This window comes from Amblyomma americanum, chromosome 3 (genome assembly GCF_052857255.1).
Source record: "Amblyomma americanum isolate KBUSLIRL-KWMA chromosome 3, ASM5285725v1, whole genome shotgun sequence".
Taxonomy (NCBI): Eukaryota; Metazoa; Arthropoda; class Arachnida; order Ixodida; family Ixodidae; genus Amblyomma; species Amblyomma americanum.
The window spans coordinates 145,749,580-145,773,121 of NC_135499.1; the positions used below are offsets into that span (position 1 = coordinate 145,749,580).

Here is a 23,542-nt window from a genome sequence, read left to right on the forward strand (position 1 = left end):
CTCACCTTCTTGCCTCGCGTGAGGAGAGTCCAAGGATTCGTCGTGATAAGGGATAAACTGACTGGACCGCTACGTCATCGAGATAACAGCAATTCCGTAGTGCAGATCCATTTGCGCTGCGTTGTCTGGCGCGTTATCTCGCCAACTCATGCCTGGTCGCATTTGTTTTTGAGGATCATCTGGCCTAGGGTGCCACATGGCCACAGTCGAAGCAAAAGCACATTGAGGAAGCGCAAGCTGGCTTTGAGCAGAGATTTGGGGCGAAAGATAGGGTAATTACGATAAGATACTGGTCGCTGTTTGCGAGGATGATTTGCGGCGGACACCTAACTCGAGAGGGCAGGTAGTAGATGGCCTTACGACAACCCTGAAAAAGAAGCAGAAGCCCCGCAGCTTGTTTGCGCGGCGTAGTCTTATCACCGAGCAGCACTCAACTGTATCCAAAGGCTGCTTGAGTACGGGTACTTGTTTGCATATAGTAATACAATCAAGTCACCAGAAAAATGTACTGCGGGTTCGTGCGTGTCGCATTCCTCGACGCCATGCTTAGAGGCGCAGGCAATAGTAGCACACACGAGCAGTCGAGCCAGGAGGAAATGCAAAGAGCGGCACGGCTATGTCCCCCCCCCCCCCCCCCCCCGGCCTTTTTTTGGTGATTTCATTCATTATGAAACACGGACTTAAGTGAAGTGGCTTGTTTTCGAACTAGCTGTGGTGCTTCCTCAACGAGTGATGGCGTTTGTTATTCTGTCGAATTATGCTGACGTAAACAAAATCAGGGTGTCGATGGTGGTTGCGCTAAGGTGGGGCTAGGCTTACATTGGTGACGCCGTGTAAGCAAAAAAAAAAAAAACCTTTGACCACTGCCCCATAAGGCCAGCGTCCTCTAAAGTTGAAAAAAAAATTGCCTTCATAGCGCGCATCGTGGACCTTCATGCACTATGCTTCGAGTTCAGTCCCGACTTAGTGCAGCTCAAGTACTTTTTAAAGACACCCGTTCGTGATGGGGAATCGGAGAAACTTTATTTCTTTCGATTTGGAGAGAAATGTGGCCGAACTCGCGATGCCAGCGTCGTCGCAAGTGCATGCACGTGCTGGGTTCGGTGAGGAGGTGCCGCACAGGCCGCTTGCTCAGAAGTTCTCGTAGTGGTGATCGAAAAGGGCGCCCTCCTTTCGGTTCAGCTCGTCACAGGCTGCCTGCACGCTGCGTGTCATGGTGAACGGGCCGCAACTGAACACGCCGAAGCGTGTCACCTGCAATGACATGAAAAAGGAACATACGTTAACGTTTTCACGTGGACCATGCGCGTTGCACTCACGGCATGGCTCCAGGCTCAAAAGCCTGACTTATCAGTTACCATCTTTCTTGTGGCTATCCAAGATCGTTACAATCGCGCCAAGAGAAAGAGTACTCACTAACTCGCGCCTTACCGCGAGATAAAACTTGTGAAGCCCTCCGGGACCAAACATCAGTAATCTGTACCAATCGAAATAAAGTTACTCAGGATATTGCTGAAGCATATCACATTGCCAAGACAGATCACTGTATAAGTGAGCCATCCCTTGCGCTGACGGAGAAAGAAATTTCTTTTCTAGAGTGCCACAGCTAATCTTTGATCTGCTTTTGTTCCTTACTGTCTTTGTCTTGTTTTTTCTTACCCCGTATTTATTCCGGGCGTTTTTAATGAACGCATTTGTTTTTAGTAAGCGCTTGTCGTGTGTTCCTTCAAGTGTCTCGTCTTTTTCTGCGCTTTAAATCAAGATGGAGATTATAGCGAGTAACTGTGAAGTCGGTGTCCCCGGGTTGCACGTTACCCAATTAATGGCTCTGCTGCTCCTCACTCAGGCTAAGTCGAAATTATTATCGAGCCCTATAGATATTCACGGGCACACATGGTGCTATCGCGGCTATTACGTCACAATCTTGGATGCCTTGTGAAATGCACGAACTGTTTGTGCATTCCTTGCTTTGAAAATATACTCTTCCGCCATCCAATGGACACGCACTGTTGTGACGAAACTGGGTTAACATGTAGGAAGAACGTATATGTTGCCGTCAAAGAGCCATGGTTTCAAGTTCTTTCAACCCATCTGCGGCTGATGGCATGCTCCGAAGGGAGAAATCGTTTTCTTAGAAAAAATTAATGCGTTGTTTTCCGTAGATTGTTAGCGTGTTATGTCCCCGCCTTACTCTCCAAGCAGCTTCGCTTTTGGAATTGTCTATTTTCGTAACTCGTTGGTATTGGGTGTTACGAAAGTCTAGCACTGCTTCTCCTTCGCACCAAGACACACAAACAAGTGCCGTTGTATGTCTTGGTGCGGCTTTAGTTTTCTGGTTTTCGCTGTCATGATTTTTGCCCACTCTTTTTCCTGGCACCAAACTGCTACATTTCTTCACTCCGTGCAGGAAGCGAAGTGCCAACGGAGATACGACCGTCAGAACACAATCGGCTCACCACTGATAAATGCGGATCTTGGAAGCAAGGCATCACTTCCTGGGTGTTGAAACACAAAGTTGCCCACTTTGCGATGCTGCAACTTATCAGTGATAGGATTATTTTTTTACTTCCTCTCGTTCTTTCAGGTCAACTTTTCTGACAGAACTACAGATAAGAGATAGACAGCGTAGCTGTAATCATGCACGTTATTAGACTCAATTAAAGCAAAAACTGAAGGAAAGATTTTATGGTGTTCGAACTCTAGAATTGATAATTTGCCCATTCACTTCACTATCTCCTATCCTAAATAAGACGCTAAGGAAGCGATAATAATAGCGGTTTGAAACGTTTTCAGCAGTTTGTAGGAGCAACACTTTAAACACATTTACGACAAAAAGCACCCACCTTCTAAGCCAAGCAAAATTTCATTCTTGCAGTCATCAAATGTATACGTAAACTCTTACGGCGACTGCAAAACATGAAAATTGCGCTCCTTCAAAACTGTCGCACGAGTGACATTTCTAAAGAAAGGAGAAATCAAATTTTTCTCAGATATGACTACTCCGATTAGCTAGGTATAGAATGGGAGTGCACTTTGTGTTCAAAGAACAGGGGCTCTGTGTTCTTAGGAGTGGAGAATATTTATTTTACAGGCTTTGTGTTCAAATATATACTTTGATGTTGCACTGAAAACGTGTGCATTGTTTTTGCCCTGGGCCACGTTCTACATATTTGTTTGCTAGCCAATCACAGACACTGTGGGCTCACTCCGGTGAGTCTTTCATGCTGGTTGATCCAGACGGCTGTTTCGCCATTGCGAACTCACCGTTGGGTGCTCCACCTGCAGCGAGTCTAGGAATCCTGAAAAGTCTGGCCTCCCGAAGTGGGTGATTGACCTCAGCCCTGTGAAGAGACTCCTGTTGGATATCCTCTGGAAGTGTCGCTCACAAATGTACTGAAAGAAGAAAAAAAGAAACGCAGCGAATGTGAAGGTATTCTCTTCTGTCTATATTTCTTAATGAAATCAAAGCCTCGTTTCATGGCAAAGAACTGCAACCGTGTAACTGTATTAAAAAATTTCTTGGCAAACTCTATTACAAAGTCGTTTCGTCACCCATGCTTTTTCCCTAGCACAAAATATTCTCGAACATTGTCATCACGACCGTTCTCTGGGCGTGTATATCTGTCGTGGGGTGTAATGTTTGCGGAGCACATGCCGAACGCTCGATGCGAGCGCGGCAGAAATTCATTTTCATGGGTTGCTTATTGAAGTTCACGTAGTGTACCGAGGCTATCTTCTTCCAATTCCACCTGGATACCATGAATAACCTGTACATCCTGCTTCCTACGCGCAATGTGTATGCAGTATGCGATGTACACTTTTAGTGCTCTCCATTTTATGTGGATGAGCTGTGCAGTGCGAGCTAAAACCACGAAAATCTGTTGCCATGAAGATCTGGCATTCGAGGCCCAGAATGCATTGCTGCATTAAAATAATTCGAATAGTACGTAGTACCACTCATTAATCCCTCGGCAGAAAACGAGTTATGGGGTGTAATGTTTGCGGAGTACAAGGGCAAAACGTGAAATTATGCCGATAAACTGTAGGCAGAGGGCAGGGAACTGAGGTGGGAATCTCGACAGACACTAAAAGAACAAGGCGCGGGAGATAAGCCTCAGCCAGCTTGAACAAGATTTCTACAAGAGGATTTGTCTTCGTCTGAGCTAGGCCAGTACTGGAAACGTTGACTGTAGAGGACTGAGGCTTCCCGCCGTGTCTTGTTCGTTTTGTGTTTGTCGGTGAACTTGGCTTATCCAAGTGCAACCACAGGCAACCTCCGGCGAGCATAGCTCACTGAAGGGCATAGCAGTACGTAAGTTCACCAGCATGGTGGTTCTCAGGTCGAACTTGTGGTAGAACTGCGTGATGAAGATGTGCACGCTGACGAAGCCCTTGGCGTCGCGCTCCTCGACCTGGCGGATGATGTCGGTCATCCACTCAAAGTGCTTCTGAGTGCGGGTAACCCAGATGAAGTAGACTTTCTTGCAGGCCACGCGGGCCCCGGAACGCGACGCGGCCCGCTGAGCGATGTCCTTGAGGATGGAGGCGAACGGCGTGACGCCGATGCCTCCGCCCACCAGCACCGATACCTCGAAGCGGAACCAGTCCTGGTGGCCTCCACCGTACGGCCCATCCAGGTAGATCTGCGGTGACATTTTGCAAGAGATTCTCACGCACAAAATGTCTTTCTGGCGCGAAGCATGTAATTTATAACAAGTCTTGTTTACGCGAAGAATACAACGGCGAACTACTTTGTATTTGTAGTTTCTTTCTTATACACTATGAACAAGAAAAGTAAAAGTTACCAACTACACCACTTAGCTCTCACGAAGAATGGTTAGCCGAGGGGCGAGGGGTAAACTGTGTCCGAAGACTTTCTGCAGCTAGTCTAACAGGGCCTAACGGTTTAACAACGCAGTTAGTCCCCAAAAAGCTAGCACATGCACTCCTTTTGTTTCTTTCTAGATTAAAGTGTAAACGCTTAGTGGCTTCAGTTTACATTTTCCATACTAAACGTGCCTAATCTTTTGGTGATGACCACAGCATTCACTGGCCATGAAACGAATGTTTCGCGAATGTAAGCGCCTAGAGCATCATGTTACGACTACGCATGTAGCGAAAGTGTCGTGCGCACGTGTTCGATCTTCACGAATGTGTTCAGTGCAGCAAGGTACATTAATGTGAACATTTTTGTTTTAACCGCAGATGGTTTGTGAGGTGGCAGGGGGCCCGTGGAGCGAAACCAAAACGGTCTACGACCAGTGCGCGTGAGTTGTAAGCGAATCGACCGCATACGTGAACAAGGCTATCAAAGAGAACCAATGGCGCGCGTAGATGTGAGAATTTGTTCTGCTTGCTGTTTTTCTGACGACAGTGCAAAAAACATCCGGCGTGGCAGGCAGCGACCGCAGTGTTCTGGAGGCTGAAAGGCACTGCCCTTTTTACGCATTTGCTATTACCGAAAATTCAGCAGGCATCTTTTTTTTGTACCTCAAAATTGTCGTTGTGTGTCAGCTTGACCTAAAAACCTTGTGTGAATGAAGTGAGCTGCTCTGGCCAGTTGATCATTTCACGAACAGTTAGTTGCATCATATACGTTACTTTGTTGATCGCCTCGACGAAGAGGTGTCCGAAATTATTAAAATGAATTGTTCCTTAGGTTCCTAGTGGCAGCCCTAAATATACAAGTGCTGATAAGAAAAAAAGAGCTATTGACACAGAACTTTCCTCGTGCCATCCGCAAGAATGGAAGTCTGTAACGAGCCAACGTCTGCCTGGAGACGTCGGGTGGACATCGGTGCCTACCTTGGGGTATCCTTTGCCCGGCAAGTTGCTCGGGTCGTAGATTTTTCGCAAGTTGATGGTCCACGGACCCAGCGCTCTGATGTGCACGCTGAGGTTATCCTCGTGCGGGGCCGAAGACAGGGTGAACGGGTGGTACTCGGAGCCGTTCAGTCCCAGACTCGCGATGCGCACCCACTGGCCGCTGCGGTACTCGAAGCTTGGCGGACGCTTCATCAGCAGCATGGTGACGTCTGCGAATCACGCGTGTTTAGTTTTTCGAGATAGTGGCAGGACTATTGCAGAGGTGAGCACAAAAGGTGAGCAAGGCAGCAACTTCAAGAACTGCCCTTGGTACGTTGAAGCCAGAGGTTATAATTCAGAGTACGTCAGTCATGCAGTGAAAATAAGTCACTTCGAAGCTTTAGCATGGCGGTTGTTAGTTTTGAAATCTTGTGTGTTTTGCTGACGCCTTTCCTTGCCAATGGCTTGAAGCGGCAGAACACAACAAGGTGAGAAAAGGAAAACAAAGCGAAGGGGGGAGAGTGTTACGTTTCTCTAAAGAGTTGAAGGTATACATCACGAACTTAAAATACCTAAGTAATGGGGCCGTTTTTTCCGCGCAAATTTATGGAAGGCTCCGTTGTTGAAGAAATGTTTAGAACTGAAGTCGGATACAACCCAAGAACGAAGAGTCGAAAACTGCTTAATGGAGGCCCTCCAGCCAATGGCGTCGACCAGTTGCCTTGATATCATTGTTAATACACTTAAGCCGTGGTTAATTTCCTTGCCCCTGTAAGCCCCCGTGGTGCTACGCTAGCAGGTGAAAGGGGATTCAGCTTGACGTCATGGCAGTAGTGGACGTCGTTTGGCTGGAGGGTTTCCTTTGAGGGAAATTCGCCGCTTCTTCCTTGAGTTGTATCCAACTATAGTGGGAACAGAGACGAGTATGCCTAGCTGTCTGGACAAGTTTTGCTAAGACATACTATTGTAACTACAGTTATCGATTCAAGCAACGTTCGTGCATGTTCCTTGACGCAAAGCGCATAATAACGGCTGACGCAGCGCGCACCCCAGATTGTCGCTGCGTGGAGCCATGGGACAATGTGATGTACTGTGCTCAGAGGGGAACAAGGTGTTAGTACACCGAAATGGATTGACCCGGCAAGCCAGGGGCGAGGCAGCAGAGCAAGCATGGGCACTGACCCGAGGGCAGGTGCTCGGCGCGGATGACCGAGATCTCGACCTTCTTGCGGCTGAGGGAGACCAGGCGGTCCAGGACATAGAGCACCAGTGGGCCCAGGAAGAAGTAGTAGAAGATGGGCGGCTGCACCAGTCGGCCGAGTCCGTGCAGCACCATGAGGATGTAGAAGGCCGGGTACAGGTTGTGCGTGTTCCAGAAGGCGTTGAACACGTGGCGCCGAGCAAACGGGGTCGCGAACACGTACATCACCGCGAGCAGCATCAGCAGCAGTATGCCAGTCATCCCTGCGAGCCAGGCGTGCGAGGTCAGAGAGGGAAAGAGAAGTCATAGAACATGTCAGTTTAGTGTTTTTAAGACTTCAAAACATGCACAGCTCAGAAGATGCGGCAGGCTTATATGGCTCATATGTTCAGCAGTTTTGGTGACAAAGCACGAAACCATTATCACAGAAAGCTAAGAATAATACCGGTTAAAAAAACAGGTCATTTCTGACAATAGTGTAACGCAAGCTTCAGCATCTTGAATAGTACAAAGCCGAAGCTGAAGACAAGGCTCACGCCTGCAGTCTGTCATGCGTGCATGCATGCATGCAGACAGACGTGAGGTGCGACAGCGTTGAACTGATTAGTTTCCATTCTGTAGTGGATAGCAAGGGGCTTGGTGTATCAGCTCATTGAAAGGGTGCTAGTGCTGAATTAGGCGTGTTTGTTCTCACCGTCTCGATGGGCACTCAAACTTCCTTGGACGTCCTGAGGACGTTTAGGACGTCCATGGGACGTCCAAGAGAGTTCCAGTACCCATTGGGGTGTTACGTGTAGGTACTGTATCCTTTCATGTTATCGTTTCAGTGCATATGGCCATAAATTGGCCCCTTGCGTGAATGCGGCTGTTGATGAAGCGAGAATGGCGACAGTCGTCTGGGAAGACGTGGAATGTCCTGCGCATTTATACCTGTCATGGTAGCGAAGCACCAGTAGTGGAACTTGGGAAGCTCGTCCGTTCTGCAAAGCAATAGCGCGCGTTTTCAGCTCGCGCCACAAGATTCGGAGAGTTGTGCGAAGAAGCACGACTGGCCCTAAGTCCAGCAAAGCCGTTCACTACGCGACACTCACGCGTGGTAATACTCCCGAAAGAGGCAGGTCAGGTCGTCAGCGGTCTGCGTAGAGATGTGGTAGAAGTTGAGGGCGTGCCCCACGCTGTGGATGACTGCGAACAGATACCGGCACAGTAACAACGGTCATTAGGAGGCGCAGAACTGGTTGCCATGAGTGGCCTGTGCACGCAATAGGTTGCATGCACTCTCCTCACGCCTATACGCTTGTAGGGGCGATATTAGCAGTTCCGCAAGGTCATCGGATGGACGATCGAAAAACTTTTTTTTACTTTACGACCATCCTGTTGTTATGATGCTAATTTCTTACCCACTAGTTAAGTAATTAATGAGTTCTAACTTCCAAGATTACCCTCAAACCATGCTTTTGACCAGTTTGTCATCAAGAAGTGAGAGAAAACAGCTTAATGAAAAGGAAGACGGGCAGGTTTCCTTCAGCCGGACTTTATCCTGCTGCACTACCGTGAGGTTCGGGAAGCAAGGCGAAAAAATGCAGTAAAGAATAATAAAAGATTAAAGTTTCGTATCTAACCTCACCGGGGCTAAAGATAGAGAGCACCCATGTTTTAAGCGTTACACTACATATACAGCCTCGCGGTTGGAAGAAGGGCTATTCATGTGATTCTGCTGAGCTGTGAAGACCATTAAAGAGGAGGCGAAGAAGATATCTTAAATATAACGCGTATGGACTTCTATGCGAGCTTCCGTAATACAAGTGGGAAGAACAAAGCAAAGGTGCGGTAATCTAACGCTGATTAGAAGCACAGTATATAGGTGTGAATCCATCTCTGCAGCAGCAGCACTCGGTGCTTCGCGGGTGTATCTGCAAGTTCTCTTTACAGCGGTACCAGTAAATGCGAAGGTTCTCGGGAAAATCGCGTTTGTCATCGTTGTCAAAAAGCGTCCGTGCAGCCAAGCGTGGCAGCGAGGACATGGTAAAGAAGGCAAGAGACAGGTGCCACACGAGGGAGGCACGATCAGTAGCGTTAACTTTCTCGAAGCAGAAACGCTCGCTGTTTGGACGAAGTTCCCGTGCAGCGCGTGTTCGTCCTTGACGCGTAGTCAAAAAACTCAACGGCGATTACACACTCCTGGTAATGCGGAATATCAGCGTTGATATCCCTCATTACCACAAGCGTGCAGTCGCCATTCAGTTTTTCTTTTACGCTTCAGCAGCGGGCCCAAAGGGGGCGGGGAACAGAGTGACTCACTGGAGAAGATGCCGGCCCAGATGGCGATGTACAGGTGCATGGGGATGGCCGAGTCGAAGGGCACGTACCGGTGCAGGAACGTGTCCCGCAGGAAGGTGATGCTGTTGCGGCACATGGTCAGCAGCAGGGTCGAGTAGGTGAACATCTGGGCGCTGGCCGCGCCGCGGGTCACGGTGACGCCGTAGCCGGCGATCTGCCGCAGGCCGCCGTGCTCGCGCTCCACCGAGTAGTCTGCGCGGGGCAGCACCAAAGGATGTATCGCCGGTAGAGCTTCGCTCACTGCTGCCGATCAGGCGTACGTGCATGCTCAGTCGGTTAAAAAAAAAGCAACAAAGAGCTGATTGATATCTGTACACATTTCATCGCATGTCGGCGAAGAAAAGAGTTTGTCATTAGATAAAGACGCATTTTGAAGCTCTAGGAATGCAGAAAGGGGACGGAGGCTTGGATAACTTTATAACGACGTAGCACCAGGCATCCAGTAGATCATGAGCTCGAGTTACCAATGGCCAATTGGTTATTGGCGAACCAAGCCTACCACATGGGAGGAGAAGGGTAGAGATAAGGCGGCGGGTGGGCTTAATGCCAACGGTGCCGAAGAAAAGGCTGACCAGATTTTGTGAAGAGTGTAGATTGTAAATTTAAATTAAGTGTAGATTCTAAGCGAAAGCTTGAACCCGAGTGAACTTTCACTTGGAGCTCAGAGGCCCCTGGTATTGTCACCATCAATAAAAAAATCATAATTTCAGGTTTAACCTGGACGGAATAAAGTTGTCCGACAGGATTTATTATGCCAGGAGGATGAACTAACATCACGAGCATAACTGCGTCTTTGGTTTCCCCTTTCTGCACGCCGCATTTTTTTCTGGGGGAGTAAGTGACCATCCCATCTAAGCGTGTTTATCGGTACTCGCATGCCGACGCCAAACCAGTGCATACATATTTATTGCGGCAGCATATACAGATTATGTGACGGTCATCCTTCGCGGTCGTCTCGGTCTCGCCCACTGACTCAGCCCTACAGGAGAGCTGCTGTAACATCTACCTTCCATGTTCCGGAGACAAGAACTAATAACGTCGAATAAACTGAAGTCGTTCGGACAAGCCTCACAGAGGTGTCAACCACTTCCCGGAATCCTTGTTGAAGCTGGAACATTCGCCGAATGCACAACGAATCTCACTCACAGTAGGCGCGCTCGCTGAAGATGGCAAGCAGCACGAGGGTGTACAGGGTGAGCCAGAATATCTCGAGGCGGTGGTTCTCGACGAACTTGCCCATGGCGACCAGGTACAGAGACAGGGCCGACTCCTGCTCGTAGTTGGCCTTGCGCGGCAGCGCCAGCGGCTGCACGTTCAGCCGACTGCGGGTCTGCTGGCCAGTCGCCTCGGCGGCAAGGCTGGCAGCTGTCGTGGCAGCGTCGCTATGGCCGCCGAAGTAGCTGCGGAGAGGAAAAAAGGATGCTCGACACACTAAGCGGAGCAGCACGACCGCTCAGGGCTGGAGCTGCATGATGTGTGGTTAAGTTAGGATCCGCGTGTTCTGTATACAGCTTCCGTAAAATGTCTTCAGGCCACATGGTTCGCTTTTGACTAGTACAGTCGGGCACATGGTGCACCGCTGAAGCTCCGAATATCCCGCACAGGGGTATCCTTCCCCCTCTCGAGACTTCTTTCGTGCCGTGACTGCACAACCACACTGCTCAAAAGACAACCATGTGACCTGAAGACTTTTGGCCAAGTCTGTACAGGGTCGCTCAATGTGAAAGGAAACACGCGATGCATGTGGTCACCACGCTTCGCGAAGAGCTGCGGCCGAAAGCCGCCGAGAATTGGCGGCAAAACTGTGTGCCCGGTATATAAGCCTGGCCGACTGTTCTTTCTGCGCTTGTGCCTGGTGCCGGCCATTCTCACTGGCTCTCGTGTTCCCTTTCATATTGAGCGACCCTGTGCGCGCACAACGTAAGCGAAAAGAATTACACACAAACTCAGCAGATGTGCCTCAGCGTCAAAAACGAGAAATGAAAGGAAAGGAACAGGAAAGAATTTACGCGCGTCCTTCCGGCTTGTTTAAGGCAGCGGCAAGAAAACTCTGTAGTAGTGTCGCAACTGCCCAAGCCTAGTGCTGGCAACTCCTTTGGGGCTGTGGTGCCTCCCGCACATCTTTATTTGTCCTCTACGGAACTTTGAAGAAAGAAAATGTAATCTTTCATGTGCTGCGAGTTTTTTCCGCACGACGCTTCAGTACCGCAGCGGTGGCCGAGTGGTTGAGCATCCGCCTCGCATGCGGGAGGTCCGGTGTTCGATCCCCAGTGCCGCCGGGTGCCCACCGGTGACACAATGGGTACAAGCTTTCTCTTGGCCTGGTGCTCGGCTTATCTTGGATGAAATGCTTGGGAAATAGGTCTTTTATCCCACCTTCAGAAATCGAAAATACCTTGTGCCATGGCGCTCTTTGGCCATAGATGCCCTTGCGCCATAAAAATCCGTCATCATCATCAGCTTCAGTGCATGCAGTGAAACTTGGAGCGGAAGTTTTATTCAGCTTGATATATACTGAATTCCTGTAACCTCCTCCTGTTAAAAACGCTCTCCCGAGTAACAAAAAACAACTTTACGAATCGCGAAAGCCAACCGCACGAACTTAACTTCTGTTCCAACGCCTTTACACTTCCAACACATTTAGTGCGAGTGCACTAATCCGGAGGTTCAGAGCCTGGCAAACTCGTCTAGCGTTAGTCTGTCCGAGAGCAGCCTGGATCACACAAGGCCCACCGGTGGCAGCACCTGCCATTTCAGGTCAGTGGCGCATCGCTTAACCGCTGCACCACTGCGCCAGGAGTGGTATGAGGACTCCCGGGGAGCTATGAATGTTAAGTATATAAAGACTAATTCTGCATATATAAATACACCGCGCCTTCGCACTGCATTCGAATGTTGCAAACATTGTCTTTCATTTCTTTTTTATTTTAGGATCCGCTGCTCTCGCCGATTGACTTTCGTTTTTGGAAACCTTGTCTCGAATCTGAGAGCGAAAAAGTGTTGCTGGAAACAAAGCTCTGCAGCAGCGCTGTGGGAATAGAGTGCCGCCTATACATATACGCTGCAGTGTAGCAGCCCTCAGAAATTGCGAGAATGAGGAGACACTCACCTGTACGCACGGACGAGTGTGTTCTGTGCGCGATAGACAACGCTGTTCCTGCTCATTGACGGAGGAAGGGCCCCTTTGAACGTAGACACTGTGAGAAAAGGATAAACAAGAACTTTTTGCGACTGCGCAAAGAGACACTATGTTCAGGACAGCGCGGGAACTAAGTAACAAACGGATGCGTTAGTCGGTGAGAAAGTTGTTGGAATGTTGTGCTAAGGGTAAGGACACAGAAAATAATGCTCACGTTGAAGAAAAAAAAAGCTACGCTTCTTTTGCCGAGCACGCCAAGCTGAAGAGTACTGTGTCAAAGCTGTGTGTCAGTACTGTTTGTAAGCACTGTGCGACTTGAGCGTCCACGTCCAACATTTTTGGACAGAAAATTTGAATATTGAAAAACTATAAGGTACCGGCGTAGACATATTGAAGGTGATCATTTCTTCGGATATATAGCAAAATCTTTCTTTTATAGTGTTTCCATGGCTCGCACTGAGCAGCTAGACTGGCATGGAAAACTAATGGGGAACTCTTTTGACGATAGCAAATTCTTTATCAGTAAAAACATGCAAGCCTGCCGACGAGAGATGTGCGGCTATATTTATTGTTATAGTGAATAATTGTGCTCAAAATATTTCCCGTTCAAAAATGCTTTTGTTCAGAATTGTCGGGCATGTGTGCACTCAAGAACGGTAATGGCGTCGTTCATACAGGACTCGAGCAATGTTGAACGCGGCAACACTGTCACACGCACCGTCAAAGTTGAGCTGCGTGTAACCAAGCTGGTCCTTGTGGCTGGAGAGCAACATCTGGAAGTCTTCCAGTGTGATGGTCTGTTTCTTCTCCAAGCCGGCTTCTCTAAACATCGAGCTGATCAGCTCGTTCAGTTTTTCCGGGGACAAGCTTTGGTTGGCTAGCTCCAGCAGCGATCTGTGCAGAACAGAGTGAGAGCGTACGCTCTCTTTGCAGACCCAAATTTATAGCAGCAAAATAAGCATGCGGACATCACGAAAAGCACCACAAAAACCCGCCATCGCCCATATGACACACTTCTGAGTTAAGATGTTGAGCCTGAGGGATAAGAAAGTCACCTTTTCGTGAAATAAAAAGGAAGCAGTCTGAGTATGCAAGATCAAAATCCTACATCCCTTCCATGCTTGATGTTTAGTCAGTGCATCGTTAATATATTTTTTCCTCGCATAAGTAGTTTCTTGTACATCTCTGCTATTACTCCAATAGTTCCTGCCATCGTGAAGTGTCGAGGCGCAACGGCTGAGCATATCTCTACAACGCGGCAAAAAAGGTTGAAAAGCCGTCGGCGTAGTCGACACCGCATGTGGGAAATAATCGGGGCCTGCGTAAAAAAAATCGTATCATGTCAACCGTTTGCCGCAGAAAGTTCCGGATGCTGTCATACGATTCAGCGTTTCGTGCAGCATAAACCTGCTAGTTAAGTTAGAGCCTATAGCTTGCGGCAGATATTCGAACCGGCGACCTATATAATCGGGGGCTGCGTAAAAAAATAATATCGTGGTAATTTGTGGTTCTAGGGATTTATGATTGACTGGCGTATGATATGCGATGATGAGTTAATGAAATCATTTTAATTAATTGATTAATTAAATAAATTAAAACGGAAAATGAAAAAAGGGGTGTTCAAAGGTGCCAAAATGCTCAGAATGAAAAGCCAATACTTGATAATGGTAATTAAAAATGTTGAGTGTGTAATTGATCAATTAAGTGAAACAATTTAAAGATTGAAAAATGCGTTCAAAGGTGTCAAAATGCTTAGAACTGAAAGCGTAACCCACTACGCTATCGAGTCATATTCTTAAGGCGGAGCTCAGGTGTCCCCTCCAATTTCTTTGTTCGTAGCGATATAGACTATGTGTAGCAAACGGCTGTAGTTCATTCACTCCTTTTCGCTGTGAAAACTATACCAATCCACAACGAGCTGTCGAGAAAGTGCTATAAACGAAGCATCTCAAACAGGAAAACGAGAAGGCCTGCACGAGGAATAAGTGCGAGACAAAGGCAGTCCACTGCCACCTCGGCCAAACCGAGCCACATACTTGATCATGTTGGCGAATTCATCGCGGGACAGTTTTCCGGAGTGGTCGATGTCGTACATGTCGAACATCAGCTTAGTCTTGTCCTCGGCCGTTCCTGCCACGAAAGAAAACAACGCGACATGCGCATGTGTGGCCCCACACAAAGCCCATGCTGAAACGGATGGCCTGCATAGTGCTTGTAGAAGCACATACATACCCTTGGCGAAGATGACTATCATATCGAGGAACTCCCTGAAGGAGATGTAGCCGTTGTTGTCGAAGTCGACCAGGGCGAACATCTGCTGCACGAATGTAGAGTCCGGGTGCATGGAGAGGGCGGCGGCGAACTCGGCCTGTGTCAGCTCCAGGTTGACGATGTCGCGCGCCTGTGCCGCGTCCAGCTGCAGGATCTCCTTCTGGTCGTGCTCGATGCCGAACGCCTGCTCGATTCGCGTGCCCCAGCGCAGGAGCGCACCCGGTCAATCACAACGTCACACAACCTTGACTAATGTGACATGCGACAATGTCAGCCTCGCTGCACAATGCGTTGAGGGGTATCGGGAGAAAAAAGAGCTAACAGCAGCTCAAGAGGAAAGGTACGGTGCGTGCGATAACTATGGTGATGGTATAGGTGAGGTTTAACATCCCGAAGACGCACGTTCGTGGGCTCTGATGGGAGCTCTTGATTAATTTAGACACCTGGAGATTAATTAATGCTCTGACATTTTTGCACGTCGCCTGCACCGACACGCGGTCGCCGCTGGCGGGACACGATCCCGCGACCTTGGGTTCGGCAGCATAATGCCATAGACTACGAGCCATTGCGCTGGATTCGTGGTAACTCTTGTAGGTGGCGCTAATTTTGGTTCGGAGAAGGTCCAGGGCGTGTTGATTGAAAAGGAAATAAAAACATAGCAAGTTCTTATGTATGACTTTTCACCTTACTGTCTGGGCAACACAGGTGAGAGACAGACTGAGATTATTAGTTTAGCACTGAATAGAGGTGAGTATGTTGCAGTGTGGCAGTCTCGGAGTAAAGCCATTTACTCGAACACAGAGAGACATTACATATGAAAGCTCGTAGGGACACGCACGTACCGAAGGGCTCTGTTAATTCATAACTTCAGGGCAATAATATGGCATGCATAGCTTGGCACTTAGTTAAAATCAATACGGAAGTAACTATTGTGAAAGAAACATGTCTGGCGGAGTACTCCCAAACCGGTTTGCTAGAAAATATTTCCCAGGCTTGAACGTAGCGATTTTTTAGGGGCTGCGAAATGGGTCTCAACAAAGATGCGTTGTGCCTAGGATGCTAAAGGACTCCGGTTCACAAGTACCCACTAACAGGAATTTTTTTGATGCGTTGTGTGGAAGCTGAGCTATCTGTATTCAAAATTTGAGCTTTCGCGTCTTCGCGCCTTTTCCTCTACTCTCCTCACTTTTTACACGCTGAAATGCCGGCGCTCCTCCGCCGGCTGCCGACTCGCGCGAACCAATGCTAGCAGTCCGCTGCTGACGTAACGAGCACTGCGTGACGTAACGAGCGCGGATGCTGACGTAACGAGCGCGGATTCTGGCGAAAGCCCAGCACCGCAGGTCGCCTCTAGGCAAGGAAGCGGGAATTTTCAAAGTTGCATCGTAAATTATCAGCTCGCTTTTGAGGTCTTCTACACAGCATGAACGCTTGTCGGCCTTTACTCTACATAATGCGAGCATTTCATGGACAACCTCAAACACCTTTTTCAACGATCCTTTAAGGACGTAAGGAGGGTATCAGAGAATACAATCAGCCATGCGTTGAATGGAACCATAGAAACTTAGTGCTGGGAAGTAAAACTTTTGGACTGTAAGTTAAGATTTACTATGTTTGGTTAGGCCCAGCCGTGCCTTTATGCCACAAGGCCAGTATGACCCTGCCAACAGCGGACACAGATTGAAACAGGGTGAAGAACAGATACTCATACAGTATTGCGGTGAAGACTTGCGTCGTTTTGCGTACCTGAGCGAAGACTACGCGGAAGAACTTGTCCAACTGCTTTTGGCGGTGCTCGAGGGTGACCGCGTCTCGCAGCAGCACGCTCTCTTCCATCTGGCGCCTCTCGCGCCCAACTCCGATGTTGCCCAGGAAGTCCTCGAGCCGCGCGACGAATGACTCCATGTCTTCGAGAGCGTCGAACTTGAGCACCTGCGGACAAGTCCGTTCGCCGGAGCACTCAGTTCATGTCGTGAGTCCATGGGATGTTTCATTACCTTATAAACGATTGCCTCTTAAAGAGAAAGAGAGAGAAAAAGAGGGGGAGGGAAGGCGGCGGGGTTAATCATAACACGGTTTCGGGTGTGTACTCAACATTGGGTAGGAAGGAGGGGATGTAATGGGACAGAAAGGAGGGGGGAGGTTAAAAGAATCATAGAAGACGTCGGTTAAGGACATGCGGGGGCGAAGTGGTAATGACCACTTCAAATATAACCATATATTCCGCGTTATCGCGGTCGACACACGAGATAAACGAGTGCGCAAAATTAAAGATGTGGTCCGTACCAGGTCGTACTCCTTGGGGACCCTAAGCAAACAGAAGTGGCGTCTCTTGGACGAGGCCGCGTGGATGAAGACGGACTGGACCTTGCGGAAGTCGATGCTGCGCAGCGCTCCTCCGCTCGCCGCGTTTGTGAGCACCAGGCTGCGCTTGTCGTCCATGAAGCGCGCCACCACGTTGCGGTAGCCCTGCCGATGACCCTGCCACTCGCGCACTGCGTCGTGTGACCGCCGGGGGTGAAATGCCAATTCGTATGAGATGTCATCCCCGATATTAATCACGGCTTTCACAGCACGTGGTACGCAGAAGTTTCGCCAGTCGTTGGGGATATGAAAGCATTTTCTAGGCGTATAGAAACAAGCTATTCATTACCCGCGGTCACCGAGCAACACAAACTGAACCCATTTTGCAATCAAATTCGTTTTCTTTTTTGCAAATTTTAAAAGGGTCGGAATAACGGGAAACTCTTGGAGAGAGGGATTCGGTATACCCTGCACATTTTTGAGCATTAATCGCTGATAAAACAAGAGCGGGGCATGGGAGCAGTGCGCGGTTCTTCAATTGAAAATGTATCGCTTTGGTGTGTCCATGCCCCCTTAAATACGCCCGTGACATGGTTCCCTATGAGTGTCGCTTCACCGCGGCGATCAGAGGATTCTGGCGGAGTACTTTCTGTTCAGCACTGCGAGGTACCGTCACCTCCTACTCACCCCTGCATTAAGCCAAAGCAACTACTTTTATTTACCTAAATGGCCCAAGTGTGGACATTAACACTGAACATAAATTACGGTGCGGTGAAAACGAGTAGCATACAGCACCAAAATGCAAAAAAACATTAATTACAGCTGCAGATTCAGGATGCATCTGTCGAGCAAGACCGCGTTGCATGACTTCTCAGGTCTACAAGAAACGTTGCGGTAGGCAAGTTTCGCGCGTACGTGTGGATCCACTCACGTATGGCGGTGTCCTTGGCGCCCGAACGGGACCGGCGTCGGTTCAGCTTCTTGCGTTCCTCGGCCACCAAGTGCTTCCGCCTCTGGGCTAGGAACAGGAGGAGCAGCACGCATCCTGGGGCCGCGATGAGAGACGCGTCCATTATGTGTAAATCAGACAAGAGCCAAAGAAATTGGTCGTTAAGTAACAACGAAACTGCAGGTCTGAACATTAAAGCAATGGCGCAGCTGCAGGAAATTCATTACGTGAAGTAGGTGGCGCGAAATGATAGAGAGAAGCGCTTGGCTTTTGGGGGAAAGGTACTAGGCGATTGATGTTTATGTGGGGCAAACTGAAGTATAGTCACACCCAAAACTCGCTATTATACGAAACGTCTTATAACGAAATAATGGATATAATGAAGAAATAGCCATTCCTCTCGAAGGCTCCTATGAAGGCTTATGTATTTGATATCTCGTTTTAACGAAGTGGACGTTTCCTACGATATGGGTACAACGAACGCCAAGTGAAATTAGTGACCATTTTGCGCTGAGTACGTTAATTGGTAAGGGTGCGCAATGGTTGTGTGCCATGCGTTGCGGCAAATTGAAATCCGCCTTTTTCACAAGAAGTGGTGTCCTCTGTGAAGTGGGCGAAAACTGGTTGAAAACCATGCACGTTGATTGTCACAACGGACGTTGGTATCACAACGCCAAGATTAATGGCATCGTTGTAAAATGAAAGTTGAAGGAGTCTTTATCAAATTATCAAATGCTTCTTAGACAGCCTTCAGTTTGGTGTACTCATTCTCCACTGCCCATTGCACTCATGAAGTGAAGTGTTATGGCTAGCATGCTCATTCGTCATGCAGGGAAAGCAACCACAGCGGGCACTCGTGACGGAATCGTCGCCACATGGCCTCTCTCACCGCAGGCGGTGTGGGATTCAGCTCCGAAACGGAGCTCATTGTTGCGAATAGGCCTCACCTTGTCTTGTACTGCGTTCTTAGTTCAAGGTTTGTTTTCCAGGGGCCGCGGAAAACGAAAACAAAGCGCGCACACTTGACAAGGCTAACATGTTCACTTCGTTTACTTATCTTCGGTCGGTTCTGCAGCGCTCAGAATGCGTGTTGAAGGCTCCTTCAACACAGGCCGCATGCAGACTAAACGCTAGCTATGTTGTCCTGCATCTTCTCGAAGACAAGAAGCCCGCTGATATGCGAGAGGTGCGACTAAGGTAACCTAAGGGTGTAACGAAGGAACGGCTATAACGAATAAATCGTGCGCTCCCATCAACATCGTTACGGCGAGTTTTAACTGTACTTCAGCCTAGTTCTACCTTTACCGCCACGGAGTACAGGCCTGCGCTGGTGCCCGGCATACGGTTTTTGCAGAGCTTTTCACGTCCAGTTTTGGGGTATAATCCTAGCCTAAAAATCAAGAGGGACTCGTCGTGAGTCGTCAGGCGAACTTTCTTTATTTTTATTCCGAGCAATCCTCACGATCGTTCCCTGTGACTTCGGGCTACGCAAGTTATAATGAGGATTATTACGATCAGTACGATGATGATGATGATAACGACTATAGAAGGCAGTTGCATTCTAAGCATTATTGTATTATTATACTCTCAGCAATTATTGTAGAATGCATATCTTGCGGCATCGCCAAAACTTTCGTGCGTCACGCCAATACACGCACGATGACGGAGATACGCATTACCACTCCTGGTTACCACTCCTGCGTGGCTGCTGTACTTGCCCTGCAAACAACTGAAGAAGGCTAGAACCGAGTCGGTCTCGTCTTCCCCACACATGCGCTTGTAAAAGGACGTTATAACTATAAGCTATCACGCCACCACTATTGTTACCGATGGAGACCATCGCTCATCTTCTCTGTGAGTGCCCTGCATTTGCGAGTGCAAGACATACACTGTGTTGTGCCCTGGACCGCCTCGATCCTCGCCCATTAACAGAGCAAAATATCCTCGGTCCGTGGCCACAGCAGTCGACTGCCCTCAAGGCATACAAGGCACTCTTTGCCTACCTGAGAGCGACTGGATTGAGTGACAAATTGTGACAGCGTTGTGCGTGTGTGTGTGTGTTATGCCTTTTTCCTCTTCTCTCTTCCTCCTTTTAGCCCCCTAATCCTTCTTCCCCAGTGCAGGGTAGCCAACCGGAACCCCTTTCTGGTTAACATCCCTGCCTTTCCCTCCTCCTCTTTATCTATCTATCTATATCTATCTATCTATGCAAGGAACGGCGCATGCGCATGATGACTCTTCGCGGCTGGCGCTCGACAGCTGTGGAAACGGTAGCAGTATTCGTCAGCACTGCGCTATACCTTTCTGTTAGCACCCTGCGTAGGTATAGTCGCTTAGAGAGGTGCGCTCACCGACCACGAAGAGTGCCAGTCCGAGGAAGGTGAGTGCGTAGGAGACCTCGCTCTCGCTGAAGTAGTCGAACGTCTTCAGCTGTGTGCAGCTCTCGACGCGCTGACTGTTGAGCGGCGGCAGAGCGTAGCAAGTGACATTTCGGTTGTCCACCGTTGTGCAGGGGTACTGCTTCGTCAACTGGTTCATGCATTCCTGCTGCAAACCGGGGTTTGCTGGAAGCAGTCGAGGGGAGAACACATGTTGTATCGGCGTGCATGTGGGACACGCCCCCATGCTTCGAACACTGCCTGGTGACAAAAAATCCGGGTCACGCTCTCACTGGTTGCCTCTCTTTTGTGTTTTACCGGATACATACTTGCCGGAGCATTCAGTAGAGACTAAAGTTGGCGCTGCCTGGCCTGTTGTGTAAGGCGCTTGAACAAATATCAAATGAATGAGATGATACTGATTCCTTGAGTAGAAATGATCGACTCCATACAGTCATTCTTAAGAATGAAGTACGGCGAATTTTGCGCTCGGTTTTAAAATCCGCTGCTGGTTGTAAACATATCCGTGAAGTAATGGCTAAAGGCACACCCCTATTGTAGGCAACCATTTTAGTTCCAGCTTGCGCGGCTATGCCATAGGCGCGCTGCGCAAATACAATGAAAAAAAAAAAAGACGCAAATGTAGCACCGATCTGCATTATGTGGTATTTGAACTATATACGCACTGAGTGTGACATGGCAACTGCGTTTCATAAAGGAAAAAACTTCCGTGCAAATAATTACAAGAAAAAACAAAGAGCAACACGTCCAATGGTATCGGTCGCGTTGTGTACTTTTTTCCCTCTTCGTTCTTATCTTTATCTCAGTTATATTTTTCTCTCTCTTTTTCTGGTTAGGTATTTTTCGGCACTGTTGGTTCGCCATGAACATTTTTTTCTTTATTTTCACCCCCTTTTATTGACTTACAGACCGAAGGAACGTTGCCGAGACATTACGTTTGTGAGCACAGCGCGGTGAAGCGGCCCTTCTACTCAGTTTATCTATATTTCAACATGTCATCTTCATCAGTGTCAAAAACTGCTGCGCTCTTTTTTTCCAACGCTTCGCTTTTTGACAAACGTGACGAGAACCGGAGTTTATGATCAGAACAGGGAAGACGTAGCCAGCAAAGGGAAGTCACCTTCAGAAGGCAGACGGAAGGGGTTAGTCTGAATATCTCCGCTAGTGATGTTTGTCGCCGTTAAGATGACGTCATAGATACGAAGCTTCTTGATCTTCTCTATCAACTCCTGCGAAAAGAAGCTGAAAAAAAAAACACAGCGCTTTAGTGAAGGGCACACACGGGCGAAAATGACTACAACGGTGCCCTCCCACTTCTTTGGCTTCACATCTCCTTGCTCCTGCTAGTGTGCACGAGGAAAGTACGAGAGGAAGAAATATCTGTTTATTTATCTGTTTGTTTATGCGTTAGCATTAGAGCGGCCATGTCGCGGATAAAGAGTGAAGCCCTGTCCACGCATTGTGAGCAAACTGCCCAGGCGGCAGTTCAATTAACGATTGGTTGCTGCGGAAGAGCAACTTGGGTCTGTGCCATGAGTGGCATGAGGACTCGCAGGAATCATGAATATAAAGTAGAATGACCGATAGAATACATAAAACAATAATGAACCAATCAAGAACAAGCAAGCACAAACTTGTACAATTTTTCGTCACACAAGCTGTCTGTAAACCATCGATACAGTCCGATATTGACCAAGGAAAAAAGGAAAATTTAAATGCATCTCTTGGAGCATAGCAGTGTGCCAGTGGGCCAAGATGGTGATGTCTTGTGTTCCATGTTAGTGCTGGCGTTACATAAGGTGACTGGCGCTTTTTCAAGCCTATTCTCAAAAATTAGGGAAATGAATTCAAGCCTCAGCTGTCTTCGGCGTGATTCAGCATTAAGTATAGAACTTTGTCATAATTTTGAAGGCAGAGTCCAGAATTTCGGATTTATTCGAGGGAACAAGTAATTTTCACTTGACGAACGATCACTCACCGAATATGAGTAAGAAGCAACCTTGTATTTTTTTCGTTTGCTGCGCGGTTATGGTTCGAAACCATGAAGCGCAAAATGTTTTCTTTTTTTAGATTCAATGCAGAAGTAAAACCAAATGTGTAATCAACAGTACGACGGAATATCGTCTGGTGAGGAGTGAACATTGAAAAAAAAAACAGTACACGTATACACCCTATTTCGGGGACCTGCACCCTGGGGACCCGTAATAAACGTTCCGTTTCACATTACCGCTGCTTGTACAACGGCAAGACCGGTGCGGTAAGTTCAGTGCTCCGAAGCTCGACCTATACTGCTTCATATCGTTACGTCCATATAGCAGCTACAGGGGACTCCGGAGTTAATTAGTGGTGTCGCAGGGCTTGATGAAAGAGTAGTTTTGAAGGCAGGATATCGACAACGTAATCTGACCGTTTTTGATCCACTCGCGCACGTATATGTTCTTACTGCGTTGATTTTTTCTTGTTTCTTTCGCTCTAAATATCCTAGCAGCAAAAAACCGCAAACTAAACGTTGGAGGCAGTTTTTTTTCTTCTTGTCAGGGGTCGAGCTGTTTTGCAGCGACACTGAGAATACATGTCACAGAAATGACATTAGCGGTAACGTAGCGGTACACAGTAACGTTAAGTAAAGACGTTCTACTGGAACGCTTTCGCATAGCATTACCGTATATACAGGCGGCTGCGTTTTTATGGAGGAAAAAAGCTAAGGCGCCCGTGTGCTGTGCGATGTCAGTGCACGTTAAAGATCCCCAGGTGGTCGAAATTATTCCGGAGCCCTCCACTACAGCACCTCTTCTTCCTTTCTTCTTTCACTCCCTCCTTTATCCCTTCCCTTATGGCGCGGTTCGGGTGTCCAACGATATATGAGACAGATACTGCGCCATTTCCTTTCCCCCCAAAACCAATTATTATTATTATACAGTACCAATATTTAAAACAAAAGTGAGATCTCTTTCCCCCCCTTTTAAATAAAGATACACTCGAAGTCTGCCATACCCCGCCTTAGTTTCGTTCTTTCGTTCGAAGAACATTCTGTTCACTTCCACCCCGGATCCGTTCTCACATATGATGCAACACAAATGAAACCTTCGCGTCTGTGAACGATTGCCTCACCCTCTATGCTGAGCCGCCCATAC

General features: G+C 48.2%; 1 protein-coding gene across 1 annotated transcript in view; it reads right to left on the reverse strand.

The window, feature by feature from the left end:
• Positions 1 to 1,001: 1,001 nt before the first annotated feature.
• The window catches only part of LOC144125092 (dual oxidase 2-like), a 51,442-nt gene continuing 28,901 nt past the window's right edge, over positions 1,002 to 23,542 (reverse strand). The window contains exons 13-30 of the mRNA XM_077658177.1: positions 21,529 to 21,650; positions 20,361 to 20,573; positions 17,992 to 18,105; positions 17,043 to 17,251; positions 16,503 to 16,688; positions 14,718 to 14,940; positions 14,522 to 14,615; positions 13,204 to 13,379; positions 12,456 to 12,543; positions 10,493 to 10,746; positions 9,308 to 9,538; positions 8,098 to 8,191; positions 7,937 to 7,986; positions 6,988 to 7,269; positions 5,806 to 6,035; positions 4,323 to 4,643; positions 3,265 to 3,393; positions 1,002 to 1,254 (exon numbers count right to left, since the gene is read on the reverse strand). Of these exons, the coding sequence (XP_077514303.1) occupies positions 1,132 to 1,254; positions 3,265 to 3,393; positions 4,323 to 4,643; positions 5,806 to 6,035; positions 6,988 to 7,269; positions 7,937 to 7,986; positions 8,098 to 8,191; positions 9,308 to 9,538; positions 10,493 to 10,746; positions 12,456 to 12,543; positions 13,204 to 13,379; positions 14,522 to 14,615; positions 14,718 to 14,940; positions 16,503 to 16,688; positions 17,043 to 17,251; positions 17,992 to 18,105; positions 20,361 to 20,573; positions 21,529 to 21,650 (3,139 nt within the window). The 3' untranslated portion in view covers positions 1,002 to 1,131. The remainder of the gene's footprint in view (positions 1,255 to 3,264; positions 3,394 to 4,322; positions 4,644 to 5,805; positions 6,036 to 6,987; positions 7,270 to 7,936; positions 7,987 to 8,097; positions 8,192 to 9,307; positions 9,539 to 10,492; positions 10,747 to 12,455; positions 12,544 to 13,203; positions 13,380 to 14,521; positions 14,616 to 14,717; positions 14,941 to 16,502; positions 16,689 to 17,042; positions 17,252 to 17,991; positions 18,106 to 20,360; positions 20,574 to 21,528; positions 21,651 to 23,542) is intronic.